The following is a 26,490-nucleotide window of genomic DNA, read 5'->3' as shown; positions in this document are numbered from 1 at the left end:
ACTCCGCCGGACCCACAAATCCGCTCGTCTGTATGCTAGTCCGACGGACAAAAAACGACGCTAGGGCAGCTATTGGCTACTGGCTATCAACTTCCTTATTTTAGTCTGGTGTACGTCATCACGTACGAATCCGTCGGACTTTGGTGTGATCATGTGTAAGCAAGTCCGTTCGTTAAAAAGTCAGTCGGACCAGTCCGATCGAAAAGTCCGCCCATGTGTGCGTGGCCTTAGAAGTATAATGTTATAATCTCAAATTGCATACAAATTATCCTATTTTATTTTTTTCAGGTGTGTATACTGATGGGGAAGATCTGCGTGTTCCTTGTATAAAGATCAGTAAAGGATTAGACCCCATGGCCAAAGCCACTGGAAAGAAATTTGTCTTCCCCAGGTTAGTTGTGGGTGTATCTATGCGTGTATAAATTCTGATATTGTCATTGCATTTTTACAATGGCTATGAGAGATATGTTCATTTTCACAAAGATCACCACACTACTAGACATTCTGTGACTTTTCTTCCCAATAAGGGAAAAAACCATGTACTTGAGAATGCTTTGCTTATAGAAAATTTGACACTTAAGCGATGCTTCTCCCGTGTAAATATGCCAAGACGTGCCTAGAGGAAAATGTCCCAAGTATGCAAGATAGCTCAAGCTAGTTTGTATATTTTCCCGATATTAGGTAAATAAACAGATTTTTAAGTATGCGAGACACAAATGAACTATCCGCAAATTAAAGTTGAAAATCTGGGAAATGTGATAATGTTTAAAAATTTGTAATGGGTAATAGTCATTTTCAAAGATGCCAAAATATAGGAAAATCTGCAGAGTGAGATTTTTTTTTTCCTTTAAAGTGGAAGTAAACTCCACTTGAGAACTTTTACCTACAAGTAAGCCTATAATAAGGCTTACCTGTAGGTAGAGTATATCTCTCCTGAATTTGCACTGTTTAACCGGAGCCCGCAAACGCAGAAGGAAGACTGAGTGAAGATGGCAGCTTTGGGGAGCTGTGAAAGCGCTGCGCTGGAGGGCTCAGTGTACAGGTAAGTCTGTCATAATGTGCTAGTATGTGGTGCATGCTAGTACATTATGACTTAAACCTGCAGGGGGTGCCATTTTTCTGGATGTTTACTAATTTGTATATGTAAGCAACAACACTATACAGGGCTTTTTTTTTTTTTTTCATTTATTTTTTGTAAATCTCTATCTAGCATGTACATTTCATGATTCATTTTTCGTATTCTTTTGTAATTCCTTTATTTCTCAAATGCGCACAGAACAATCAAACCGTTTACAAATAAAGGCGTGTAATATTTTAAGAAAGAATACAGTATTCATCAAATAGATTGCCTTTACCAGTAAGAGACAGGCACAGGGTGGCGTAAACTCATTGACATTTGTAAACAGGAAGATGATCAGAGCAGCATTGAAGGGTACAAAGACGGGTACCAACGTAGTGAATACATTAGGGCAGACGCTAAAGTAAACAAAACGTTCCTTACAGTTCCTGTCATGACAAAGTCCACAAAGGAAACTTTGCCAACTATGGGGCCAAAATTATAAGTCCGGGTAAGAGCAAACAGGGTGTAGAGCATCAGGTTATAATCAGCAATAACAGACAAGAGATGGAGGAGAAGAGGACTGAGGGGAGAACAGTAGGGAAAGAGCCCGAGATCGGTAAGACGGGGCAGGTACCCTCTTCCAGGAAAAGAAAAAGGGCCGCAATGGGGTTGGACTCACTGTAGTGGGGAGAATTAGTTCAGTTATGATACCTTTTTAAGATGAAGTATTGCCACGGCTCCAGGTATCTTCAATATTACGCAGAGTGGCTGAGGTCCTCCGTATTTCTAAGATCATTTACCCGGGAGAACCACAGAGATGGCGTGGGAGGGTTTCATTTTTCGGATTCAAATATTTTATTAAATCGAGCATCATAACAGCCATCATCAATAAAGAATGCTTCCATGCAGGGAGTGGTACGTTAACAAGTGCCATTAACATATCAAAACAAACAACACAGTAGGCCAATCAACTTATGGACAAATCTCTTCTGTCAAATAGCTTTTATTAACCTATTATAAACTAGGAGCAAGCGAAGTCAGTGAAATATCCAGCACTATGTACTGATAAACAAGAGAAAAAGGTAGAGAAGTGTGTGTGTGTGTGTGTGTGTGTGGGGGGGTCATGATTATTATTTTTTTTTTTAATTCAATTAGTTAAATCAATTATAGATACTTATTTAAAAAAAGAGCAAGGAATTTGCTATTCACAAACCACTGGAAATATCCCTCTAATTACTTAACACTGTGGCTGCATTTTCTTCTAGCAGAACAGTTTTCAAGGTTCTCAGGGCCCTTCTTTCTAGTGAGTGAACCCTGATTCAAGCTTTGGAGGGGTGTATTATACTTCCTGGCTTAGTCACTAGGGTCTCAAACAACCATACCACTTGTCTACTGAGAATGATGGAGCCTCTGTCATGTTACCAGCATACTCACAGGCAACAACCTTTTCACCTCTCTTTCTCTGTATCTGTTTCCTTTGACATGAAAGGGGAAAAGGTGAATATGCCCGAAGCCATCCAAAATAGGTACTGCTGCTATTGGTCAGGGTTTTCTGTTGGAGGCTTACTCATTCCTGAGCAATGAAAAACGGTTTAGGACCAGGCAGCTTGAAATTGGAAGAACAATATATGATGATATTCTCTGAATTCTTTCCCTAATCTTAACTGTTATTCTGCCCTAACTGGAACTTTACTGCCACCTCTTGGTACCACCAAAAGAGGGCTTTCTGCCCTCCTTTTTACCTCCATGGGGTTTGTTTCTTCATACTTTCCACCTACTCTATATTTGTACCCATTATTCCATCTATTTTAGATTTTTCTTTGAGCCCATTTAGCGATATAATTCTTGTGGTTTTACAAACCCGGAGTGTCTCCAAACTCCACAAGCTGACTGTCAGCTTTCTAATGAAAGTGATCCGGCGGTTATACGCGAAGTTCATCATCACTATTGGTGCGGACAAATATAAAGCTTGACATGTTGGGTATCTATTTACTTGCACAACCTCATCTTTTAGATTTTACCAAAAAAAGTGTCCCCCCTTTTGCATCTGTGTCCCCCTTTTTATGGAAATTTTGTGCTTGATAAACCGTTGTGAAAATACTGTGTGACATAAAAAAACTACCACTATTTTATTCTACAGTGTGTCTGCATTCGAAAAATCTATATAATGCTTGGGGGTTTTGAAGAATCTTTAGGTCTAAAATGATTTTTTTTTTTTTAAACATGTGCAAAAAATGCAAAACCAGCTCTGGCAGTGAAAGGGTTAAGGCGAGTCATGTCTGTCAAAGTTTGACTAAGCTTGGTTGCGCCTCTGGAGTTGGAGCTCCACAAGTTGGATTTGGCCAGAGATCTAAAGGCTACCAAAAAGCTTTTCCCTTCTCAGGTCTGATGCTCTCTTTGTGGTATAGTGGTCTCCAAGACCACTGTCAGTTTGTAGTCGTGGCCTAATGTGCAGTCAGTCAAAAAGCGCACACTCTATGATCATTGTGCATCACTTGTTACATTTCCATTTCTGTGTTTTGCATATACAATCCTTGGACTTTCAGGTACTTTTAGCAAGTTCTATAGGTTTGACGTGTCATCTGATCCTAGTTTTAGTACAGGGTTTACCAAAGCAGAGGCCTCTGCTGCATCTTAATGTTTCTTTTAACTACCTATTTTTTGTGACTGCTGTGGCATGTCCATGGATGTCTACTGTGATTGAGTGCACACTAAGAAAAGCGGGTAACTTTGTATAATTTTTTCTTCTAATTCACCCTCATTTTTCTTATCCTGTCTTGTTCTGTGTTCTCATTTTGTCAACACAGCAATAGCTCACAAAAACCTGTTTACCTTTTAGCATCTTAGTCACAATACGTCCTGAAACCAAAAGCTGCCCATGGGACATAGGCCAGGACAAGGTTGATGACCTTGACCTTTCATCTGTGGAAAGTCCTTGTGAATTAAAACAGCCCGAGCCCTCCCCTTTCTCCTCTAAGCGGACAATGTTTGAAACGGAAGAGGTAAGCCTGAACCAAGAAATGCATTTTTGCTCAAAATTAACTGGTGAGATTTCTCTTTCTGCTTCTTTCACTCATTTTTTTCATCCTGTCTTCTTGCTTTCATCTTCATTTGTACCATTTGTTCTTTCTTTTAGATGGTAATCCCTGCTGATCCAGAGGAGATGGCAGACTTCCAGCAAGTGACACTAGCATCCTCCCAATATACACTTGAGGTGACTCTTCCCCGTGCTCACATATTCCTTCCCAGCAAAGATGTGTATGAAAACCTATACAACAGGTACCTACTCTATAGTCTTACCTTAAAGTGATTGTAAGTAAGGATGAACTCAGGCGTGTTCGCAACTAGCACGTGCAGAGCCCGTCAGGAAATCGGCACTGCACAGCGCTAATCACAGGCAGTGAGACATTCCTCGATCTCTGCAGCGGCGCATTGGGAAAATGTCTCACTGCCTGTGATTAGTGCTGTGCAGTGCCGATTTCCTTGCATGCTCTGCATGTGCTAGTTGCAATCACGCCTGAGCTCATCCTTAATTGTAGGTCTTGTTTTTTTTTTTGCTTTAAAAATAACAAACAAAACAATAACAACAGTAATAATAACAAAATACATACCTGCTATGTGCAGTGGATTTTCACAGAGCAGCCCAGATTCTCTTCTCGGGTCCCTCTTCAGTGCTCCTGGCCCCTCCCTCTTGTTGAGTGCCCCCACAGCAAGCAGCTTGCTATGGAGGCACCCAAGCCAAGTCACAGCTCTGAGTGTCCATTCCGATACCGAGCTGTGTCCCGGCCCTGCCCCCTTTCTCTCCTGATTAGCTGACTAATTTTAAATTTGACAGCAGAGGGAGCTAATGGTGGCGCTGCTGTGTCTCAGCCATTGAGGGGGGGGGGGGGGGGTGTGTGTGTCCTGGGTAGCTGAGACACTCGTGCAACATTGCTGGAAAGAGAGGAACCTCAGGTAAGTATTAGGAGGGCTGAGGGGGTCTCCTGCACACAGAAGGCTTTTTTATCTTAATGCATAGTATTCATTAAGATAAAAAACCTTCTGCCTTTACAATCACTTTAATTTTAAGGTTTATAGATTCTGTACATATTATACTTCTTCTTTTATTAACTACTACTACTGTTTTCATGCTCAGGCTGTGCAATGATCTTCTGATGTGGGAACCTATGACCCTGTTTGATGTGCCCATGACTGATTCCTTGTTTCCTAATGAGACACTTTCCAGATCTGGGTATCAGCCAGACACATTTCGCATGTGCAAATCTGCTTTTAGACTTGGTGAGTTTGTGGTCTTCCTATGTAATATGGCCACCTAAAGTTCAAAACAGCCCGCATTTGCTCCTGATCCACCCAATCCCCTTCTCCACCAATCCCTATCCCTGTCCTCTCTCCCCTCCTTCCTTTTTTTTTTTTTTTCCCCCTCTCCCACTATTTCCCTACCTTTTTGCCTTCACTTGGCCACCCTTGGCTTCTTCCTTTTACTTTTATACCTTTAGTCTAGGGTCATTTGACCACTCGTCTACCATATCTCTTTATTCAAAACATGTCCTTTCAAGCATGGCAGTGTCTATTAACCATTTTTCTAAGGGAGAATTTGGCAGGGACAAAAGTTCATTTCTAAATTTTTGTTATTTTATTATTATTCAGCATTTGTATAGCGCCAACAGTTTGCACGGCTCTTGTAGAGCGGGTAATAGTACAATTGCAATACAGTTCAATAAAAAAGGGGCAGGAGGGCCCTGCTTGTGGAGCTTACAATCTAAAGGTAGGGGGAGGTGGTAAAAAAAAGTGATAGCTGCGGGGGGGGGGGGGGGGGGGGCAGCCTCAGAGCACTGTCATTCACTTCCATTTCCAGTTTATCAGCATTTTGATCCAATGCTACTGGACAGCAGCACAGTTTAGCTGGAGCCATACCACACCATTGAGTGTTATTCATTCATCAGCACCTGGAACTTTTTTTTAATTATTCTCTGAATAAATTTAGTTTTCAGGGATTGCCTAAAGATGGACAGGGTAGGGGCTGACCAGACATACTGGGGTAGTGAGCTTCAGAGGATGGGAAAGGCTCTAGTGAAGTCCTAGAGGCGAGCATGGGAGGAGGTAACAAGGGAGCTAGAGAGTAAGCAGGTCTTGGGAGAAGCAGAGGGGACGATTTGGGCGATATCTGCAGATGAGGTTGGTGATGAAGCTGGGGGCAATGTTGTGGCTGGCCTTGTATATTGTGGTTAGCATTTTGAATTTTATACGGTGGGTTAGTGGAAGCCAGTAAAGGGATTGGCAGATAGGAGCAGCAGTCACCGATCAGTTAGTAAGGCAGGGCTCGACAAACCCCGGGCGCCAGGTCGCATTTGCGACTAGAATTAGCGACCTGGCGCCTGGGGCGGCACAGCTGGGGTGTCCTGTGTCCGTTCGACACCCCCCCCCCCCCTCCCGGCGATCGCATTGGGCCGCGCCGGTAATTGAGGCCCCGGCTTTGCGGCCTACTGCAGTCCTATGGTTCCTTCTGCAATCGGGCGCCCTCTGGTGGTGGCCGTTGGTATGACAAGACATCCACCAATGCTAATGGAGCTTCCCCTGCCTGTTTTCACTGCCTGCTCATCTCCTTCCCTTTACTTAGAACCCCCAAACATTATATATATTTTTTATTCTAACACCCTAGAGAATAAAATGGCGGTCATTGCAATACTTTCTGTCACACCGTATTTGCGCAGCGGACTTACAAGAGCACTTTTTTTTTGGGAAAAAATACTTTTTTTAATTAAAAAATAAGAAAACAGTAAAGTTAGCCCAATTTTTTTTATATTGTGAAAGATAATGTTACGCCGAGTAAATTGATTCCCAACATGTCACGCTTCAAAATTGCGCCCGCTCGTGGAATGGCGACAAACTTTTACCCTTTAAAATCTCCATAGGCGACGTTTAAAAAAATTCTACAGGTTGCATGTTTTGAGTTACAGAGGAGGTCCAGGACTAGGATTATTGCTCTCGCTTTAACGATCGTGGCGATACCTCACGTGTGGTTTGAACACCGCTTTCATATGCGGGCGCTACTCACATATGCGTTTTGCTTCTGCAAGCGAGCTCGGCGGGACGGGGCGCGTTTAAAAAAATTATTTTTTTTTCTTATATATTTTACTTTTGATTTTTTATTTTTACACTGTTTAAAAAAAAAAAAAAAAATGGTGTCACTTTTATTTCTATTACAAGGGATGGGGCACATTTAAATTTTTTTTTTTTCTTATTTTAACTTTTTTTTTTCACTGTTCTTTTAAAAAAAAAAAAAAAAAAAAAGTCACTTTTATTCCTATTACAAGGAATGTAAAAATCCCTTGTAATAGAAAAAAAAAACATGACAGGACCTCTTAAATATGAGATCTGGGGTCAAAAAGACCTCGGATCTCATATTTACACTAAAATGCATTAAAAAAAAAAAAAAAAAAATTGTCATTTGAAAAAAAAAAATAATAAAATGTCCCTTTAAGAGCTATGGGTGGAAGTGACGATTTGACGTCGCTTCCGCCCTGCAATGACTTGGAGATGGGCGGGGCCATCTTCCTCTCACTCGTCTCCATGTCAGGCCAGGGATAGATCCGGATCGCCTCTGCCGTTACCGACGGCCACGGTAAGCGGTGAAGGGCATCGGAGCGCGGCGGTAGGGGGGGCCCCTCTCCTGCCGCCGATAAAAGTGATCTCGCTGCGAATCTGCTGCAGAGACCACTTTTATCTGAAAGAGAACCGCCGGCTCTTGAAGAGAATACCGGGGTTATGGTAGCTAGCTGCTACCATAACAACGGTATTTCTCTTCAAAGACAGGACGTATATAGTCGTCCTGCGGGAAGGAAGTGGTTCATTAAAATGAATTTATTATTTGTCATCTCCCTGCTTGGCCCCTTTCACACGGGCTGTCTGATCAAGTTCGCCTGTCAGTTTTAAAGGCAGACCTGATTGGATCCTTAGCGGGAATATGGCGGTCTAATGTCCCTGTATGGCAGGAAATAAAAGCAGTCACATTCGTTCTAGTCGTCTCTGTGTAAATTTAAGATTGGTTAATTTTTATATTGAAAATTAAGCTTTGTCGGTCGTTTAAAAAAAAAACAAAAAAAAACCTGGCTCCTAACTTTTTTAGCTGGCTCCTAGATTCCAAGCAAATTTGTCAAGCCCTGTAGTAATGTGTATGAGTCTAGCAGCAGAATTCATAATAGACTGAAAGCGGGATAGCCTGTGTAAGGGTAGGCCGGTGAGGAGAGAGTTACTGTAGTTGAGGCGGGAAATAACCAAGGGTGGAATTAGTTGTTTTGCGGTGTCGTTGGTCAGGAAGGGACGAATTCTGGAAATGTTGCGCAGGTTAAGGTGGCAAGATGTAGACCGTGATTGGATGTGGGGGCAGAAGGAGAGGTCATAGTTTAGGATTACACCCAGCACCCTGGCATGTGTGGAGGGACCAATGGTTGTGCTGTTGATCTTAATGGTAAAGTCATGGGTAGGGGATCGGGGAGGAGGAAATATTACAAGCTCCGTTTTAGAAAGATTGAGTTTGAGGAAGTGGTGTGACATCCATACTGATATTTCACTCAGTAATTTTGTGATACATGAGGAGATTGAGGGGGTGAGTTGAGGAGTGGAGAGATAAATATGGGTGTCGTCAGCATAAAGGTGGTATTGGACGCTATGAGAGGTTATCAACTGGCCCAGGGAAGAGGTATAGAGAGAGAGAATGGGAGGGGCCAGGGGCAGAGCCTTGGGGTACCCCAACAGAAAGAGGAAGGGGAGCCGAGGAGATGGTGGTGTATGTGACACTGAAAGTGCGCTGAGATAGGTAGGAGAAGAACCAGGAAAAATCAGTCACGGAGGCCAAGGGAGTGGAGTGTGTTGAGGAGGAGTGGGTGGTCAATTGTGTCGAAGGCAGCAGAAAGGTCCAAGAGAATAAGTATGAAGTACTGGCCATTGGTTTTAGCAGTTAATAGGTTGTTGGTGAGTTTTAGTAGGGCAGTTTCAGTGGAATGTTGTGGGTGGAAGCCGGACTGTAGGGGATCGAGAAGGTTGTTGTCAGTGAGGTAGCAACTCATATGATCGTTATGTTATAAGTAGTGACATAACATTTCTGTGTATGCACTATTGTTATCGTATCCCCTCCATGTACCTTTGCATGACCACCAGAGTGTGATATGTTTCGATGTTTTACTGTTCTACATATTTTGCTGAAAGAAAAAAAAATTTATAAAGGGGGTGGGGGGTGGGGGGGGGGCTGCTAACATTCTTCTAGTCTAAATGCCCATTTCTTTCCTGACAGACTCTGATTCCGAGGATGAAGACTCCCATTTCTACTCAGTGGATGCGATTGCCAAGGCTAGGAAAGGCAACCAAGAAGGCCTCAGTTTTTTTTCTGCTTCTATCAACATTTTGCAAGGACGCATCACAGCTTGGACGGAATTCAAGGTTTATTTTTGATTTCTTAGTCTTGTACCTGCGTTTATTCTCTGTCAGGACCTCCTGTAATGTGTCTTTGCCTGCTGATTTTTTTCTGTTGTCTACCTTGAGACAGAGTGAAGGAAGCAAGAAGCTGGATGGTCAGCATGGTGAGGTAGTTCTGGATGTAGAAAATGGCCGTATCTTCAGTGTCTCCAAGCACAAAGGAAGAGTGGATCTTAGCTATCTATGTATTGAGTCTGACACCATATCACTTTTTCATAAAGGTATTATTCCTGATAAATGGGTGTGTATTGGAGAGTAGCAATATGAACTCTTGAATTAACCAAGACATTGTATTGTGGCAACAGGATTATTATGTTAAAGCTTTATTTTAGAAGCATTAGAGCTACCATGATGCAGTTGTTCATTTCATAATGGTAAAGGGCAGCTTGTGGTCACAAGAAGTTTAAAAAAAATGACCTCTTAGAGAATAGTCCCGAGAGCATTCTGTGTGGAGCAGGGTAACAGTCTTAGGATTGGTTGCCTGTACGTTCATATGTATAACCTCTCCACCAGTTGCCTATTTGTTATGTATGCCTTGAGCCCCAGACAGAAAGGGTTTTAAACTGCCCTTGCACACAGAAGAGACTATAAATTACTAAATGGGAGATTAGCAAGCAATCTAAAGCAGCGTACACACGAGCGGAATGTCCGACAGAAAAAGTCAGACGGAAGCCTTTCATCGTGTATTCTGATCGTGTATATGCCTAACTCGGACTTTTTTTTTTCGAAAATTCTGACGGACCTAGAAATAGAACACGTTCTAAATATTTCCGATGGAACCAATTCCTATCAGGAAAACCGATCGTCTGTATGCTGTTTCGGCGGACCAAAAACAACGCATGCTCTGAAGCAAGTACAAGACGGAAGCTACTGGCTATTAAACTTCTTTGTTCTAGTCCCGTTGTACGTCACCGCGTTCTGTACGGTCGGACTTTGGTATGACCGTGTGTATGCAAGACCACTTGATCGGAATTCCGTCTGAGTTCCGGCGGTTTCCCCGCATCCAATTCGCAATAGCAGGAGATTTTGACCGGCTCTCTATGGAGCCGGTTCACATATCTCCGCAGCAGGTCCGGTGCATTTTTTGGTCCGTTTCGGGTCCGAATTAAGCCCAAAATTCGGGGCTGAAATGGTGAACCAGGACACACTGGACCCCTGCTGTGAGACGGATGCAGCGATGGTGTGAACCCAACCTAAAGGCAGGCGCCCCAATACTTTTGGTAATATAGTGTATGTGTGGCCATACAAGAAAGTCACAGATGATTGTCCTGTAGCAGTCACAGCTTCCTGGTTGGCTTGTACACATAGGTTTGGATCCTAGTTCAAATACACCTGAGTTGAGTACTAATTATTATTATACAGGGTTCATATAGCTATACAGGGTGCAGTGCTTTACAACATGAGGGTAGACAGAGGGCCTTGCTCCTTAGAGCTTACCATCTAAGAGGGAATGACCACAGAAAAGGAGTAGTGTGTTCTCGGTTCAAGAATACAGGAGACACTTTAGAAACACATTTTATGCTTTCATAAACCCTACCAAGCATTATCTTAACATGGCTGCATTCCTGTGAGTGCCGGATACATTCAAACATTTGTCATAATTTTCTTTCTTATCCATTGAGAGACAAAGAAAGTCTAAACCGTTAGACTTATACTGCCACCTATAGGAGGATTCAACACTGGTAAAAAAAAAAAAATGCGTATGCCAGTGTAAAATAACCACTCCTACTATCAGTGTGCTAGTTTTTTTCTAGTTTCCTAGGAATTTTTTTCTTTACAATTTTTATTCTTCAATCGAGACTCTTCTCTACATTTCTGCTGTAGGTTTCCTATCTCATCGACAGTTACCCTGCATGATCGTCCTCAGCCAGCCTTTTGGACTGTTCACATCTGGACCCAACTGGGCTGGACATTGGGGGGGGGGCTGGCCTTAAAGTGCTGGATTCCACGTGGGATGCTTTCATGACATTGCTCTGGTAAAGCACTTTCTGGGTTCAGAGCCACTGGCATTGTCTCTGTGCTTGCTCTGTCTCTGATTATTCATTTAGTGAAGGCTGGGCACTGGAAGTTCTTTCAGTTTTGGTGGTTGCTGGATGCCATTATTCCTAGTTTCCTGCTGGCTCTGCCATGAAAGGGGTTAATGTTGTGTGACTTAGCATTGGCGTCATTTGCAAGGTGAAGTGTCACAAGTGCACTGCATGCTCTCTTTCCTGTCACACAGCACTAAAAAAGCATCTTCCTGCTGTTACAAAAAGACACATGGAACTTTGACTTTTGATCTAATCTTGCTGCTCACCCACAATTACTTGACCCTCACCTGCTACCAGCTCATACCCTGAGCTTTAGCTTTTGCAGAAGAAAATGGGGAGGTGGTTGGGCAGTCTTACTGTACCTGGTTCCCCCAGCTAATGTGTTGGAATGCCTACTGATGGTGCTAACATTTGCAGCCCAGAGTCATGTTGTCTCAATCTGTCTCACAATCTGTTGTAGCTGGATCCTCTGCCCTGTCATCTAAAGTTTTTACTACAATTAAGCAGGACTTAATGACCCAAATTACCCAATTTGCTGAATTTGATCGCTGAGGCCATACGACTTTCCCATGCCCTTTCCCTAACCCTAAAATAGTTTGTCTGATTTACCTGTGATCTTAATGACTTTTGAGCCTGCTGAGATTTTATCTGATTTGGAGTCGCTCAAATGCTTGTTGAAAAAGCTTTCCCTGCAGTCGCCGCAGTCGACTGCCATTACACCCAAGGTAAAGGAGACTGTTTTGACTCTTTTTGATGCAGTGCACACCATTTTACAACTAGAGGATTAGCCTAGTGCTACTTGTTCTATCAGTGCTGTTTTCAGCCCTAGATCGTATACGGTCCCTAGGGCAGCAAAGATCAGCCCTCTACACTTGCTTTACAAACTATTTCTGTATAATGATTGGAAGTGTCCTGATAGACTGTTCACTTCCCTTAAGAGCTTGCTAGCTTTGTATCTGGTACAGATTTTATTGATAAGTGATCCATCTCTTCTGTGGATTAAGCTGTGTCTTACACGGCGACTACTAACCCCTAGGCAGGATCAACTGCTTTTAAGGACCCTACAGATAAAAATTTATATGTCCTTTTCAGATCTCTGCTCTCACTGGCAGGTCTCACCAGTCTTTTGGCTGTGATTTTACTTGGGTCAGATGTCTGACTGGGTGAAATCTCTTAAAAGTCTACCAAATCCTTGGACGAGTCTTCTTCCCTGTAAGGGGGGGAAAGTATGCCGCCACATTCCAGAGTCTGGGGATGTCAAACTTTTGAGGAGGCTTGGACATCATGCATTTCCCAGATGCTTGGGTGTGGGAGGTGACGCCCAAGAGTTACAATCTTGAGTTTTATTTGCCATTCCCCCTAGCATTCTCCTTTCCAAAATTTCTGTGTTTCCTCAGACTGGCTCTCTTTGGGATCCTGGACCAAGTTGTCTTAGCTCTGCCTCGCCTGATGCCAGCTTAGAGTTTATGGTACTTCAGGAAGTTCTTTGAACTGCAGGCAATCCCCAGTTCCCTGTTGTATTTTCTTGAGCCTGTTAGCGATTTGTTTGCTTTGTTGCCCAACCTTCAGTTGGACTGCTCTTGGGCATCATGAAAGACTTCCTTTGTCCCTCAATAGACAAGAAAGAAAATACAATTTTTGTATTCTCTCTAAAATCATGTTCTTTGTGTCCATTGGGGACACGGGGTCCACCCGTTTGTGTTTATGATCATGCTGCATAACTGAGGCATGCTGGTAGTAGGAGAGAGGTTATCCTGGGCTGTCCTATAGCCTTTTTGTTTGTCAGTATCTAATCCTTTTATAGATAGCAGTATAACATGAAGGTGAAAAACTTCCTCTGTATGTGTACAGAGATCATATTTTTTTGTGTTTATTCACTTTGTGACTTTTTTATCTCTACATTTAGCTTCTGTAGAGGACTACCTAGCACCAAGTAGTTTAGAAATACCCACATTTGTACCGCCTGAAAACCTGAACCCCACGATCTATATCTCAGAAGAGGGTGTTTCTGCACAGTTGCCATCAACCAGAAAAGAAAAGAACTTAAAGATGCTCTCTCTGGCTGTCCGTATTGACTTAAACCTTGTGAAAAATGTCAAGGTATGGCAAAAAATGTATAGTGTTTAGTGAAATTAACATCTTCTGTGATATATAAAAGGGTACCGGTATCTGATTTCGTTTTCAGTAATGTTGTAGAAGTTTTATTATTTCCTAATAAACTGTTTTTTCGGAAATTTTCAAAAAATTGCAGCACTTTGTATCTTGCTGCTTTCTCGTTCTCCAGTGTTATGGCATTGATTTGTTAGAGCACATTACACTTTCATACTGTTATTAGAACTAGCATTGGCCAATTGGATATTAGGAATAGTGTATGTACTACTGCTACATTGAGGGACTCTACTGTGTCTATAGAATCTATAAAATGTATACTGTAAAGGCTAATGCATGTATTACATCATATAGCCATTTTAAATATTTTTGGATACCTATCAAACGCACAATATGGCTAAAAGTATGTGGACTTCTTTCAATATTAAGTTCATGTATTTCTAGTGAGTAATGTTACAGCATACAAAGACATTTTTGACAATTGCAGACTTCCAACCTAGCTGTAACCATTGGGGAAGACCCTATTCCCACATGATTTACTTGTGGACAAATGAATTTGATGCGGAGACTGTGTCCATAACCTTCAGATACAGAGCATAACAACCTAGGATAAGTACCATATACATATACTCCACCAACAAGCAAAGCAGTTTGTGCATATCCATAATGCACATTATGAAGAATCATTGCAAACTTGTACCTATCAAGTCTTCAATAAATTGCAAATGAAAGGTATATGCATATAATCAAAGGTGTATGGCTATTATTTCCTAGCTGATTTGTTGGGAACATATATTTAACATGTAAAACTAGGAACCTGTGCTCTCTGCAGGGTGTCCTCATCACCACTCCTATCTTTACTTGTGCTATTATCTTAGCATGGATAGGTCTATGCAGTGCACTAGTTCTCTGTATGGTAGGCCAGTCTCCAAATTTACCCTTGAAATTAGCGCTGCATAACAAGATTAAGCCAGTTGTTGATGGCTATGGGTCCCAGAATGTATTAAACTTCTGTGGGCATCCCCTATTTGGATGTCAATTTCTCTTTAGGGATATTAGTGTTAATGTAATAAGGACAGTGTTTTTCTTTTTTTTGGGGGGGGGGTGAAGGTGACAGAGGTCACTGCTTTGGGGGGTACAGGACACTGCTATGGGGGTGCAGGTGACACTACAATGGGGAGTTGTGAAGGAGACAGAGGACACTGCTTTTGGGGGGTAGGGGACACAGGACACTGCAATAGTAGGAGGGGCAGAGGTCCCTACTGTGGGGTGGAGGGGGGGGGGGGCAGAGGACACTATAGTGGAGGATGTGATGGGACACTGCTATGGGGAAGCAGAGGTCTCTACTGTGGGAGGGAGTCGGGTAGGAAAACTACTGGGGGGGGGGGGGCGCAGAGGACACTATTGTGAGGGGAGGATACTATTTGGGGGAGCACAAGACACTATGCTGTGTTTTTATTGGGCGCTCGATAGCTATTTTTTTTAAAGGGCACCCCCTTCCCCCAGGGATCTTTTGATTTTTTTCCATGTTGCCAAGGTAGATCTCACCCCCTGAAAGGTTGCCTACCCCTGCACTAGTGGATCCCGGGTAATGGAATCAATAAACCTTAATGATGTCAACTACAGCTTCCCAGTAGTAAAATAGTTTGCAGCACCTCCATAGCATGTGCAGCAAATCAGCAGAACTAGCAAAAAAACTTGGGCAAAGTTTCTGGTCGGTGCAATATACATACATAGTTGTGTCATGTAATAAGGAGAATGTGACCACTTGCCCCAGTACCCTCTGCCAGTTTTCCTCTGCTTCCTAGATCCAATTCTGGTGTGGAGGAACTTTGATGGGCTGCTCAGAGCCCTGGCCTCAACCCTACTGAGCCAATTGTGAGCCTAGTCTTGTCATCTAACTAACACCTGTAACTGACTTTTCAAATGATCTTCGGGTTGAATGGGCACAATTTCTCACAGACCTGCTCCATAATCTTGTCCTGCAGATAAAAGGAGGTCATAAAGGAAAGCGGGTTATGCATACATTTATAATATTTAAATATATAGTGTATGTAGACTAATACCGTTTCAATGCTCAGATCACGGAAATATCATATATAAAAGCAGTTGCAACATTTACATTATACTATATATACACACAAAAAAAAAAATAAGTGTGAGGAATTGAAAGCATGCACCTTCCCTTCTTCTTGGGACAATCTTGCTGATTATCCAGGTAGAGTTGTTTTCACATGCATAAACCTTTTATTGGATACTGCAAATCGTTTTCTTTGTTTTTCATTCATTCCAGGAGTTCTTGGTAGCTCTGAGGCTTGATGGTGCTACTTTACGTCACTACATGGCAATGCCAGACCAAAGCTGGTATAGTCAAGTAAGTTTTGCATTTTCACAATATTTTGGTCCACTCCCTGTTTTGGATGTAAACTTTTAATTTGTTCTCTGTGTTGGCAGCTAGGGCCATAAAGATTGTAACCCTATGATTATGCTAAAAAAGCTTAGTACATGAGATTGGTGTGAACACTGCCTCAATCATATGGGCTGTAAAAGTAATGTCCCAACATTTTAAGGAGAATCCACAAAGCAGACGTTCCCTGCTTTCTGGTAGAGTCATTATGCTGGTGTGAAAAGGAAAGATTGGTTTTGATGCAGTTGCAGAGGGGGCCAGAAAGTCAAGCTTTATTGTCAATAAGAACTTGGAGGGGAATAGGGAGCCGATAGACTGTCACATCCAAGTTATCGCCCAGCAGCTCTGCAGTAGATTTTACCTCTCATCTGTGGTTGTGAGCTCAGATGGTGTTCCCACACTTGACAGTCACTGGTTGTCACTCATATATTGGTGTTCTGTCTCCCTGCCTATACAAGACAGTGGTTGTGGTGCATAGGGAGAGATCTGCATTATATAAGATGCTGTGTGTATGGCTCAGCAGTTTGGAGCCTACTTAATTGTGGTTTCAACCCCCCCTTCCCTCTAATATGCACAATAACTCTTTCTGCTTAGGTTGTCATGCATGTAATTCAACCATTTTTAAGATTCCCTATTCATGGATTGTATTTTGGCACTCAAAAAATCTTTATGTTAACATTTTAATAGCAAATTTTTCATTAATAGAAAAAAAAAAAGAATGCTCTTTTATTCTCATCTCTCATTGTTAGATTATGGACTTACTAGATGTAGTTGATGAACCTATCTTGGGATACACTCCACCAGCTGTTATCACCATACTGCACACTCATCTCTTCAGCTGTGCTGTGGATTACAGGTATTAATGAATAGAAGTTAACTTCCATTTTTTTTATGTACTCCAGTGGACTGCATTCAAGAAGTATAGTTTTGTAAAATGTAGGCCAATAGAAACCACTATATGACCAGCATTTGCGATAACCGCATTGGGAGGCATATGGTGACTCAAAGTGTATGTAAGCCCTTAGGCCCCATTCACACCTGAGCGTTTTGTAGCTTGAAGCCTGAAGCTACAAAACTCTGGAGGGGAAAAAAAATCAATTATTCTGTATGGAGATGGTTCACATCTCCACTACAAAACGCTTGAAGCCAGAAGTTCCATAATGCCTTAAGCTCAAACAAGTTCTGGAACTTTTTTTTTAGGCAGATTACGGGCGTTTTTCTGCTTTTTACATTGGCAACCTTTTGACCTGTACAAAATTGCGCGACTTTCTGCCTAAAAATGCTACGCTCAGGTGTGAATGGCAGGGCCGATCCTAGGGTCACCGGCGCCTGGGTGCAGAAATATTTCTGGCGCCCCCACATGGGCGTGGTCATCTTACCAACTCCTCCCCTTTACAAACGATTCTATGGCAACGACTCAAATACAGAGCTGCTCCTCTAAGAAGTCTTCGTTACCCTGAAATCCTCCCATGATCTCTTAACAATAAAGAAAATACAGGAAGAGAGAACATTAATGAGACCTGGAGGGGAGTCTCTCTGATGCACACAGAGAGGGCTTCTGTTAGAAAGAGTCCCAAGACATAATACAGGATACGGTCAAAGACTGCAGACATGATACAAGAGATGGTCAGAGACTGCAGACATAGTACAGGAGATGATCAGAGACTGCAGACATAATACAGGAGATGATCAGAGACTGCAGACATAGTACAGGAGATGATCAGAGACTGCAGACATGGTACAGGAGATGATCAGAGACTGCAGACATGATACAGGAGATGATCAGAAACTGTAGACATGGTACAGGAGATGATCAGAGACTGCAGACATAGTACAGGAGATGGTCAGAGACTGCATACATAGTACAGGAGATGGTCAGAGACTGTAGACATGATACAAGAGACAGTCAGAGACTGCAGACATGATACAAGAGACAGTCAGAGACTGCAGACATGGTACAGGAGATGATCAGAGACTGCAGACATGGTACAGGAGATTATCAGAGACTGCAGACATGGTACAGGAGATGATCAGAGACTGTAGACATAGTACAGGAGATGATCAGAGACTGCAGACATGGTACAGGAGATGATCAGAGACTGCAGACATAGTACAGGAGATGGTCAGAGACTGTAGACATGATACAAGAGACAGTCAGAGACTGCAGACATAGTACAGGAGATGATCAGAGACTGTAGACATGATACAAGAGACAGTCAGAGACTGCAGACATAGTACAGGAGATGGTCAGAGACTGCAGACATAATACAGGAGATGGTCAGAGACTGCAGACATAATACAGGAGATGGTCAGAGACTACAGACAAGATAGAATAGATGGTCAGAGACTGCAGACCTAGTACAGGAGATGATCAGAGACTTCAGACATGGTACAGGAGATGATCAGAGACTGCAGACATAGTACAGGAGATGGTCAGAAACTGTAGACATGATACAAGAGACAGTCAGAGACTGCAGTCATAGTACAGGAGATGATCAGAGACTGCAGACATAGTACAGGAGATGGTCAGAGACTGCAGACATGATACAAGAGATGGTCTGAGACTGCAGACATGGTACAGGAGATGATCAGAGACTGCAGACATGGTACAGGAGATGTTCAGAGACTGCAGACATGGTACAGGAGATGTTCAGAGACTGCAGACATGGTACAGGAGATGTTCAGAGACTGCAGACATGGTACAGGAGATGTTCAGAGACTGCAGACATGGTACAGGAGATGTTCAGAGACTGCAGACATGGTACAGGAGATGTTCAGAGACTGCAGACATAGTACAGGAGATGGTCAGAGACTGTAGACATGATACAAGAGACAGTCAGAGACTGCAGTCATAGTACAGGAGATGATCAGAGACTGAAGACATAGTACAGGAGATGACCAGAGACTGCAGACATGGTACAGGAGATGATCAGAGACTGCAGACATAGTACAGGAGATGATCAGAGACTGCAGACATGGTACAGGAGATGATCAGAGACTGCAGACATGGTACAGGAGATGATCAGAGACTGCAGACATGGTACAGGAGATGATCAGAGACTGCAGACATGGTACAGGAGATGATCAGAGACTGCAGACATAGTACAGGAGATGGTCAGAGACTGTAGACATGATACAAGAGTCAGTCAGAGACTGCAGACATAGTACAGGAGATGATCAGAGACTGCAGACATGATACAAGAGATGGTCAGAGACTGCAGACATGATACAAGAGATGGTCAGAGACTGCAGACATGATACAAGAGATGGTCAGAGACTGCAGACATGATACAAGAGATGGTCAGAGACTGCAGACATGATACAAGAGATGGTCAGAGACTGCAGACATAATACAGGAGATGGTCAGAGACTACAGACAAGATAGAATAGATGGTCAGAGACTGTAGACATGGTACAGGAGATGATCATAGACTGCAGACATGGTACAGGAGATGATCATAGACTGCAGACATGGTACAGGAGATGATCATAGACTGCAGACATGGTACAGGAGATGATCATAGACTGCAGACATGGTACAGGAGATGATCATAGACTGCAGACATGGTACAGGAGATGGTCAGAGACTGTAGACATGATACAAGAGACAGTCAGAGACTGCAGACATAGTACAGGAGATGGTCAGAGACTGCAGACATGATACAAGAGATGGTCAGAGACTGCAGACATAGTACAGGAGATGGTCAGAGACTACAGACAAGATAGAATAGATGGTCAGAGACTGTAGACATGATACAAGAGACAGTCAGACACTGCAGACATGGTACAGAAGCTGGTCAGAGATTGCAGACATGATACAAGAGATGGTCAGAGACTGCAGACATGATACAAGAGATGGTCAGAGACTGCAGACATGATACAGGAGAGGGTCAGAGACTGCAGACATGATACAGGAGAGGGTCAGAGACTGCAGACATGATACAAGAGATGGTCAGAGACTGCAGACATGATACAAGAGAAGGTCAGAGACTGCAGACATGATACAGGAGATGGTCAGAGACTGCAGACATGATACAAGAGAAGGTCAGAGACTGAAGACATGATACAAGAGAAGGTCAGAGACTGAAGACATGATACGATACAGGAGATGGTCAGAGACTGCAGTTCCTATGGACGTTAGTAGATAATGGCCGATCGGCCCTCTCACCTGACCCAGCGATGGTTCCTCTGATCAGGAGTCAGCTCACTCTGAATTGCCCATGGTGACTCCGCTGGGTAGAACCCAGATCTGTATTCTGGCAATGACTCCATTCCTTTCTCTGCCAGGGATGGCACCAGGCTGTGCGTCTTTCACTCTGGTGGAGCAGGGCAGTGGGGTTTCCTCTCTGATGGTGTTCCCTCAGCACTGCCCTCTCCCTCTGGAGTCCTGGGTGTACTTCCCTGAAAGCTTTCCCAGGCTCCTGTATCTCTCTCTCTCTCTCTCCCATTCAGCTGAGCCTGCTGTGTGGGCTGCAGTTTCCGTGTTACAGTGGGGCTGCCAGTCCTCAGGACTACATGTCCCACAATCCTCTTCTCCTTTTTCTATTCTATTTTTCCCTAGCTGATATAAAGGCGGGGGAAGAAACATAGTGGGAGGCTGTGCTGGCCAGTGCCGCTCACTAGTATAGCAGTGCACGTGCGGAGGAGAGGGAGAGGGAGGGGAAGGGGCGAAAGGAGAGCCCGCAGCTGCAGTGACGGCACTAGGGTTGGTGTCACCAGGTGCGGTATAACATGGTGTCACCCTCCTTCCACCAACTTTAGTCCCCCCTTCGTCAGTGCAGACCCCCCACTAAGTATAAACCCCTCTCTCAGTACAGACCCCCCTTCATCAGTATGGACCCCCCAGGACAAACCACCCCCCTCCATTAGTAGACCCCCACCAGGACAACCCCCCCTCCATTAGTACAGATCCCCCCAGGACAAAGCCCCCCTTCATTAGTACAGACCCCCCAGGACAACCCCCCTCCATTAGTACAGACCCCCAGGACAAACCCCCCCTCTATTAGTACAGACCCCCAGGACAAACCCCCTCCATTAGTACAGACCCCCCAGGAGAACCCCCCTCCACTAGTACAGACCCCCACAGGACAAATCCCCCCTTCATTAGTACAGACCCCCCAGGACAAACCCTCCTCCATTAGTACAGACCCCCCCAGGACAAACCCCCACCATTACTACAGACCCCCCAGGAAAACCCCCCCTCCACTAGTACAGACCCCCACAGGACAAATCCCCCCTTCATTAGTACAGACCCCCCAGGACAAACCCCCCCTCCTCTAGTACAGACCGCCCACCAGGACAAACCCCCCTCCAATAGTACAGACCCCCCAAGAGGACAAACCCCCCTCCATTAGTACAACCCCCCCCCCAGGACATCCCCCCCTCCATTAGTACAGACCCTCCCGGACAAACACCCCCCTCCATTAGTACAAACTCCCCCAGAACAACCCCCCTCCATTAGTACAGACCCCCCCAGGACAACCCCCCTCCATTAGTACAGACCCCCAGGACAAACACCCCCCTCCATTAGTACAGACCCCCAGGACAAACACCCCCCTCCATTAGTACAGACCCCCAGGACAAATCCCTCCATTAGTACAGACCCCCCAGGACAAATCCCCCCCTTCATTAGTACAGACCCCCCAGGTCAACCCCCCTTCATTAGTACAGACCCCCCAAGACAACTCCCCCTCCATTAGTACAGACCCCCCAGGACAACCCCCCATTAGTACAGACCCCCAGGACAACCCCCCCATTAGTACAGACCCCCAGGACAACCCCCCATTAGTACAGACCCCCCAGGACAACCCCCCCATTAGTACAGACCCCCCCAGGACAGCCCCCCATTAGTACAGACCCCCCAGGACAGCCCCCCATTAGTACAGACCCCCAGGAAACCCCCCATTAGTACAGACCCCCAGGAAACCCCCCATTAGTACAGACCCCAGGACAACCCCCTATTAGTACAGACCCCCCAGGACAACCCCCCATTAGTACAGACCCCCAGGACAACCCCCCATTAGTACAGACCCCCAGGACAACCCCCCATTAGTACAGACCCCCCAGGACAACCCCCCATTAGTACAGACCCCCAGGACAACCCTCCAATAGTACAGACCCCCCAAGAGGACAAACCCCCCTCCATTAGTACAAACCCCCCCCCCCAGGACATCCCCCCTCCATTAGTACAGACCCTCCCGGACAAACACCCCCCTCCATTAGTACAAACTCCCCCAGAACAACCCCCCTCCATTAGTACAGACCCCCCCAGGACAACCCCCCTCCATTAGTACAGACCCCCAGGACAAACACCCCCCTCCATTAGTACAGACCCCCAGGACAAACACCCCCCTCCATTAGTACAGACCCCCAGGACAAATCCCTCCATTAGTACAGACCCCCCAGGACAAATCCCCCCCTTCATTAGTACAGACCCCCCAGGTCAACCCCCCTTCATTAGTACAGACCCCCCAAGACAACTCCCCCTCCATTAGTACAGACCCCCCAGGACAACCCCCCATTAGTACAGACCCCCAGGACAACCCCCCATTAGTACAGACCCCCCAGGACAACCCCCCCATTAGTACAGACCCCCCCAGGACAGCCCCCCATTAGTACAGACCCCCCAGGACAGCCCCCCATTAGTACAGACCCCCAGGACAGCCCCCCATTAGTACAGACCCCCAGGAAACCCCCCATTAGTACAGACCCCCAGGACAACCCCCCATTAGTACAGACCCCCCAGGACAACCCCCCATTAGTACAGACCCCCCAGGACAACCCCCCATTAGTACAGACCCCCAGGACAACCCCCCATTAGTACAGACCCCCCAGGACAGCCCCCCCATTAGTACAGACCCCCAGCACAACCCCCTATTAGTACAGACCCCCCAGGACAACCCCCCCATTAGTACAGACCCCCTAGGACAACCCCCCATTAGTACAGACCGCCCCAGGGACAAACCTCCCTCTATGAGTACAGACACATAACACCCGTGCGGCAGCTAGAGAGGACAGTGTGAAGCCGCGCCGCCCGGGTGAAGAACAGGTGCCAAAGAGTGAGGTTGTCACTGCCACAGGAGGCCCCTGACAGTGAGTCACGCTAGAGCCTCCCATTCTCTGGTTTAAAGAATGGCTTCCTTCTGCACAGCAGTAAGCCTCTAGAACAATAAGGGGTCAGCTTCAAGAAGGCTTTTCTGCTGTTGTGAGCAGTACAGTGCAGTCAGTATATTAAAATATTGCATTTTGCCTTCTAGTTTGTCAAGTGTTGTAACCATTGATTCTTTTATAAAATTGAAATCTATTTTAAAGGTCCAATAAGGTCCATTAAATGTTATTGCAATATTGGTTACACCACATGAGAGGACCATGTTATTTATTAAATATAAAATTTAAAAATACATTTATTTTTTTTCAGACCGCTCTACCTCCCTGTCAGAGTTTTGCTCACAGCAGAAACATTCACTCTATCCAGTAACATTGTAGTGGATACAGCTACCTTCCTACTCAGGTGAGCGCTGTCTAGTCATTCAACATGTGTTTTAACTTTTCTGCTAGCTAAAGGAAGAGGTTTTGGGTCAAGTTAGACTTTTAATTTTCCTTCTGTCTTTCTCTTTCTTATTCTGTCCAACTCTCACTCTCTTCCACCCACTCTATTACTTTTATCTGTCTCATACCTCTATTTTTTCCTCCCTGCCTAGCTTTATATTGAGTTAACATCCTTTTTTTGTTTTTCTCAGGTTTATTTTAGATGATTCTGCTTTATATCTGTCAGACAAATGTGAAGCTGATGTAACTGATTTAAAAAAAGGTATGAAATGTTTTGATCCAGTGATAAGATATAGTAACACATCAAATGTAAGTGTCATCTGTGGGAAGGAAACACGGAGTTTCAGTATGTTATCCAGATAGTATAATCATATAGCCCCTTTCACACTGGGGCGGGAGGTGCGTCGGTGGTAAAGCACCGCTATTATTAGCGGCGCTTTACCGTCGTTTTATCAGCGGTATTCGGCCGCTAGCGGCCGAGAAAGGGTTAAAGACCACTGCAAAGCTCCTCTGCAGAGGCGCTTTACCGGCGGTATAGCCGTGCTGCCCCATTGATTTCAATGTGAAGGAGCGGTGTATACACACCGCTCCTTCACCTCTCCGAAGATGCTGCTAGCAGGACTTTTTTTCCCATCCTGCTAGCGCACCGCTCCAGTGTGAAAGCCCTCAGGGCTTTCACACTGGAGACACAGCAGCGGCTGTTTCGGGTCGGTTTACAGGCGCTATTATTAGCGCAATAGCGCCTGCAAACCGCCCCGGTGTGAAAGGGGTCTATGTGAAAAGATTTTAGTGTTGTAACCAAGACAGAAATAGAGGAATTTTTTTTCATTGGTAAATTTTATTCTGACAAATGTAAAAATTAGGGTTTCTGCCCAATTGGGCAAGACTTGCTCTCAGTTCATGTTGTGTCTTCTCAATAGGAAGTGTGGAAAAATATCCCCAAATAGAGCGATGGATGGCAAAAACAACCTCAGGGAGCTTCTACTCTGCGCTACTTGAAAAATGTTGAAAATGTTGGTCCACAGTTCACTTTAAAGTGGTTGTAAAGGCTGAAGGGTTTTCATTCTGTGCACGAAGGTGAAAAACCTTCAGTGTGCAGCTCCCCGCACCCCCCCCCCATGCTTACCTAACCCGATCTCATCCTGCGATGTGCACGAGAGCCGAGGCTCTCCCGGGTATTTCGTTCCTCATTGGCTGAGATGTAGCAGCAGGAACCATTGGCTCCCGCTGTTGTCAATCACAGCCAGTGAGGAGGCGGATGGGGCTGACCTGCGGTTTCTGTGTCTTATGGACACACAGAGGTCGGGAGCTAGCACGCATGAGATCCCTCATAGCAAGCGGCTTGCCATGGTGGCACTCGGCAAGGGAGAGGAGCCCAAAGCGCAGTTGGGGGACCTGAAAAAGAGGCGGATCGATGCTCCTCTGTGCAAAACCAAAACCCAGAACAGGTAAAATAAAAATTATAAAACATTTTTTTTTCTTTACAAAGACTTCAATTCTAGCCATAAGATAGCAGTATTTCAATATGGTAAGCCTCGGTTCACACTGGGACGACTTGTCAGGCGACCTAATCGCCTGACAATTAGCGTCCCGTTCTGTGCAATGGAACCGTTCTAATCGTCGCTCCGACTTAGAAAAAGGTTCCTGTACTACTTTGGGGGCGACTTGCATTGACTTCTATACAGAAGTCATTTTGCAAGTCACCGCTGAGTCATGTCCTGGGTCGCCTGAGGCAGTCGCGCTGCAAGTCGTGCTGCCTCAGTGTGAACCGACCCTTAAGTCCATTTGGTAGTCTTTCTGAATTGATGTTTACATATGTAAACGATGATGTAAGATGGATGCAGATGGTAGTTAAAATGCCACATGCGTTGTGCTTTAGGGCTGGTTCACACTGCTGCGATGCGGGAACCCTACGAATTCACTGCTGGTTCCCGCATCGCAGGTTTCCCGGCGGCAGTTCACACTGTCCTATGGGAAACTGCTGGGAGTGTCAGTTATAAGTTAATGACACCCGCAAATCAGTTGGCATATCGCAGTGCGATCTGCAAACTCGGACAGGAATCGGATCACATGGGTGTGAACACCCATGTGATCCGATAATGCTGCGGGCAAAAAAAAAGGGTCTTGTGCGAGTTTGATGCAAATTCAGCCATACGATTTGTTTGGCTGAAATCGCATCGCACAGAAATTGCGTGTGATTTGCAGTGCGGTGCGAATCACATCCGAACTCTGACTTCGCAGCAGTTTGAACCGGCCCTTAGTGAACAAACACTACAGAGGAAAGGCATTGTTGTAGGGGTCCTGAACAAAATATGGAACCATCTATAACTAATAAAATCTGTGTTTCCCCTAGTGTTGTGTCCTGGTGTCAATAGACCCCGGGACAAAATAAGAATAAATCTTCCAACCGGGTCATAGGCAGCAATAGAAAGTCTTTTAGGGGTTCAAGTCATTTCCTCTAAAACTATAAAGAGCGTTGCTTGGAGTTTTACATACACCTGTAATATTCTGTGAGGGGGCCTTGAAGATGCTGAAAGCAGGCACATTTAGATGGCGATTACAATGTAAATATTTAATGTTTAAAAAAAAATAACATTCATGATGCATAATGTAATTTTTTTTTCCCATGCCTGTGCTATCCATAGAATGACTGACTGTGAATTGAGTGTGATGGTGAAAAAACAATAATATGATAAAAAAAACAAGCGCAGAAAAAATGCAGCTTGGTGTTAGTGAACTGATCCAGGCATTGTTTTCCTTTCAATCAGGGCCTTCCACATCATGGAACTGATGTGAGTCGACCCACAATAACTACCTGGACTTTTAATCATAATAATGAGCAGTCCAACTTTTGTTTCTTGTTG

General features: G+C 44.6%; 1 protein-coding gene across 1 annotated transcript in view; it reads left to right on the top strand.

The window, feature by feature from the left end:
* Positions 1-26,490, top strand: part of ATG2A (autophagy related 2A) — a 214,730-nt gene that overhangs the window by 65,067 nt on the left and 123,173 nt on the right. The window contains exons 17-27 of the mRNA XM_073604869.1: positions 289-391; positions 3,900-4,062; positions 4,197-4,339; positions 5,196-5,338; positions 9,351-9,496; positions 9,603-9,753; positions 13,469-13,662; positions 15,965-16,045; positions 16,828-16,934; positions 23,496-23,588; positions 23,818-23,888. Coding sequence (XP_073460970.1) covers positions 289-391; positions 3,900-4,062; positions 4,197-4,339; positions 5,196-5,338; positions 9,351-9,496; positions 9,603-9,753; positions 13,469-13,662; positions 15,965-16,045; positions 16,828-16,934; positions 23,496-23,588; positions 23,818-23,888 — 1,395 coding nt within the window. The remainder of the gene's footprint in view (positions 1-288; positions 392-3,899; positions 4,063-4,196; positions 4,340-5,195; positions 5,339-9,350; positions 9,497-9,602; positions 9,754-13,468; positions 13,663-15,964; positions 16,046-16,827; positions 16,935-23,495; positions 23,589-23,817; positions 23,889-26,490) is intronic.

This window comes from Aquarana catesbeiana, linkage group LG11 (assembly GCF_042186555.1).
Source record: "Aquarana catesbeiana isolate 2022-GZ linkage group LG11, ASM4218655v1, whole genome shotgun sequence".
NCBI lineage: Eukaryota > Metazoa > Chordata > Amphibia > Anura > Ranidae > Aquarana > Aquarana catesbeiana.
The sequence above is the reverse complement of the archived record's forward strand: the minus strand, read 5'-3'. Positions and strand labels throughout refer to the sequence as shown.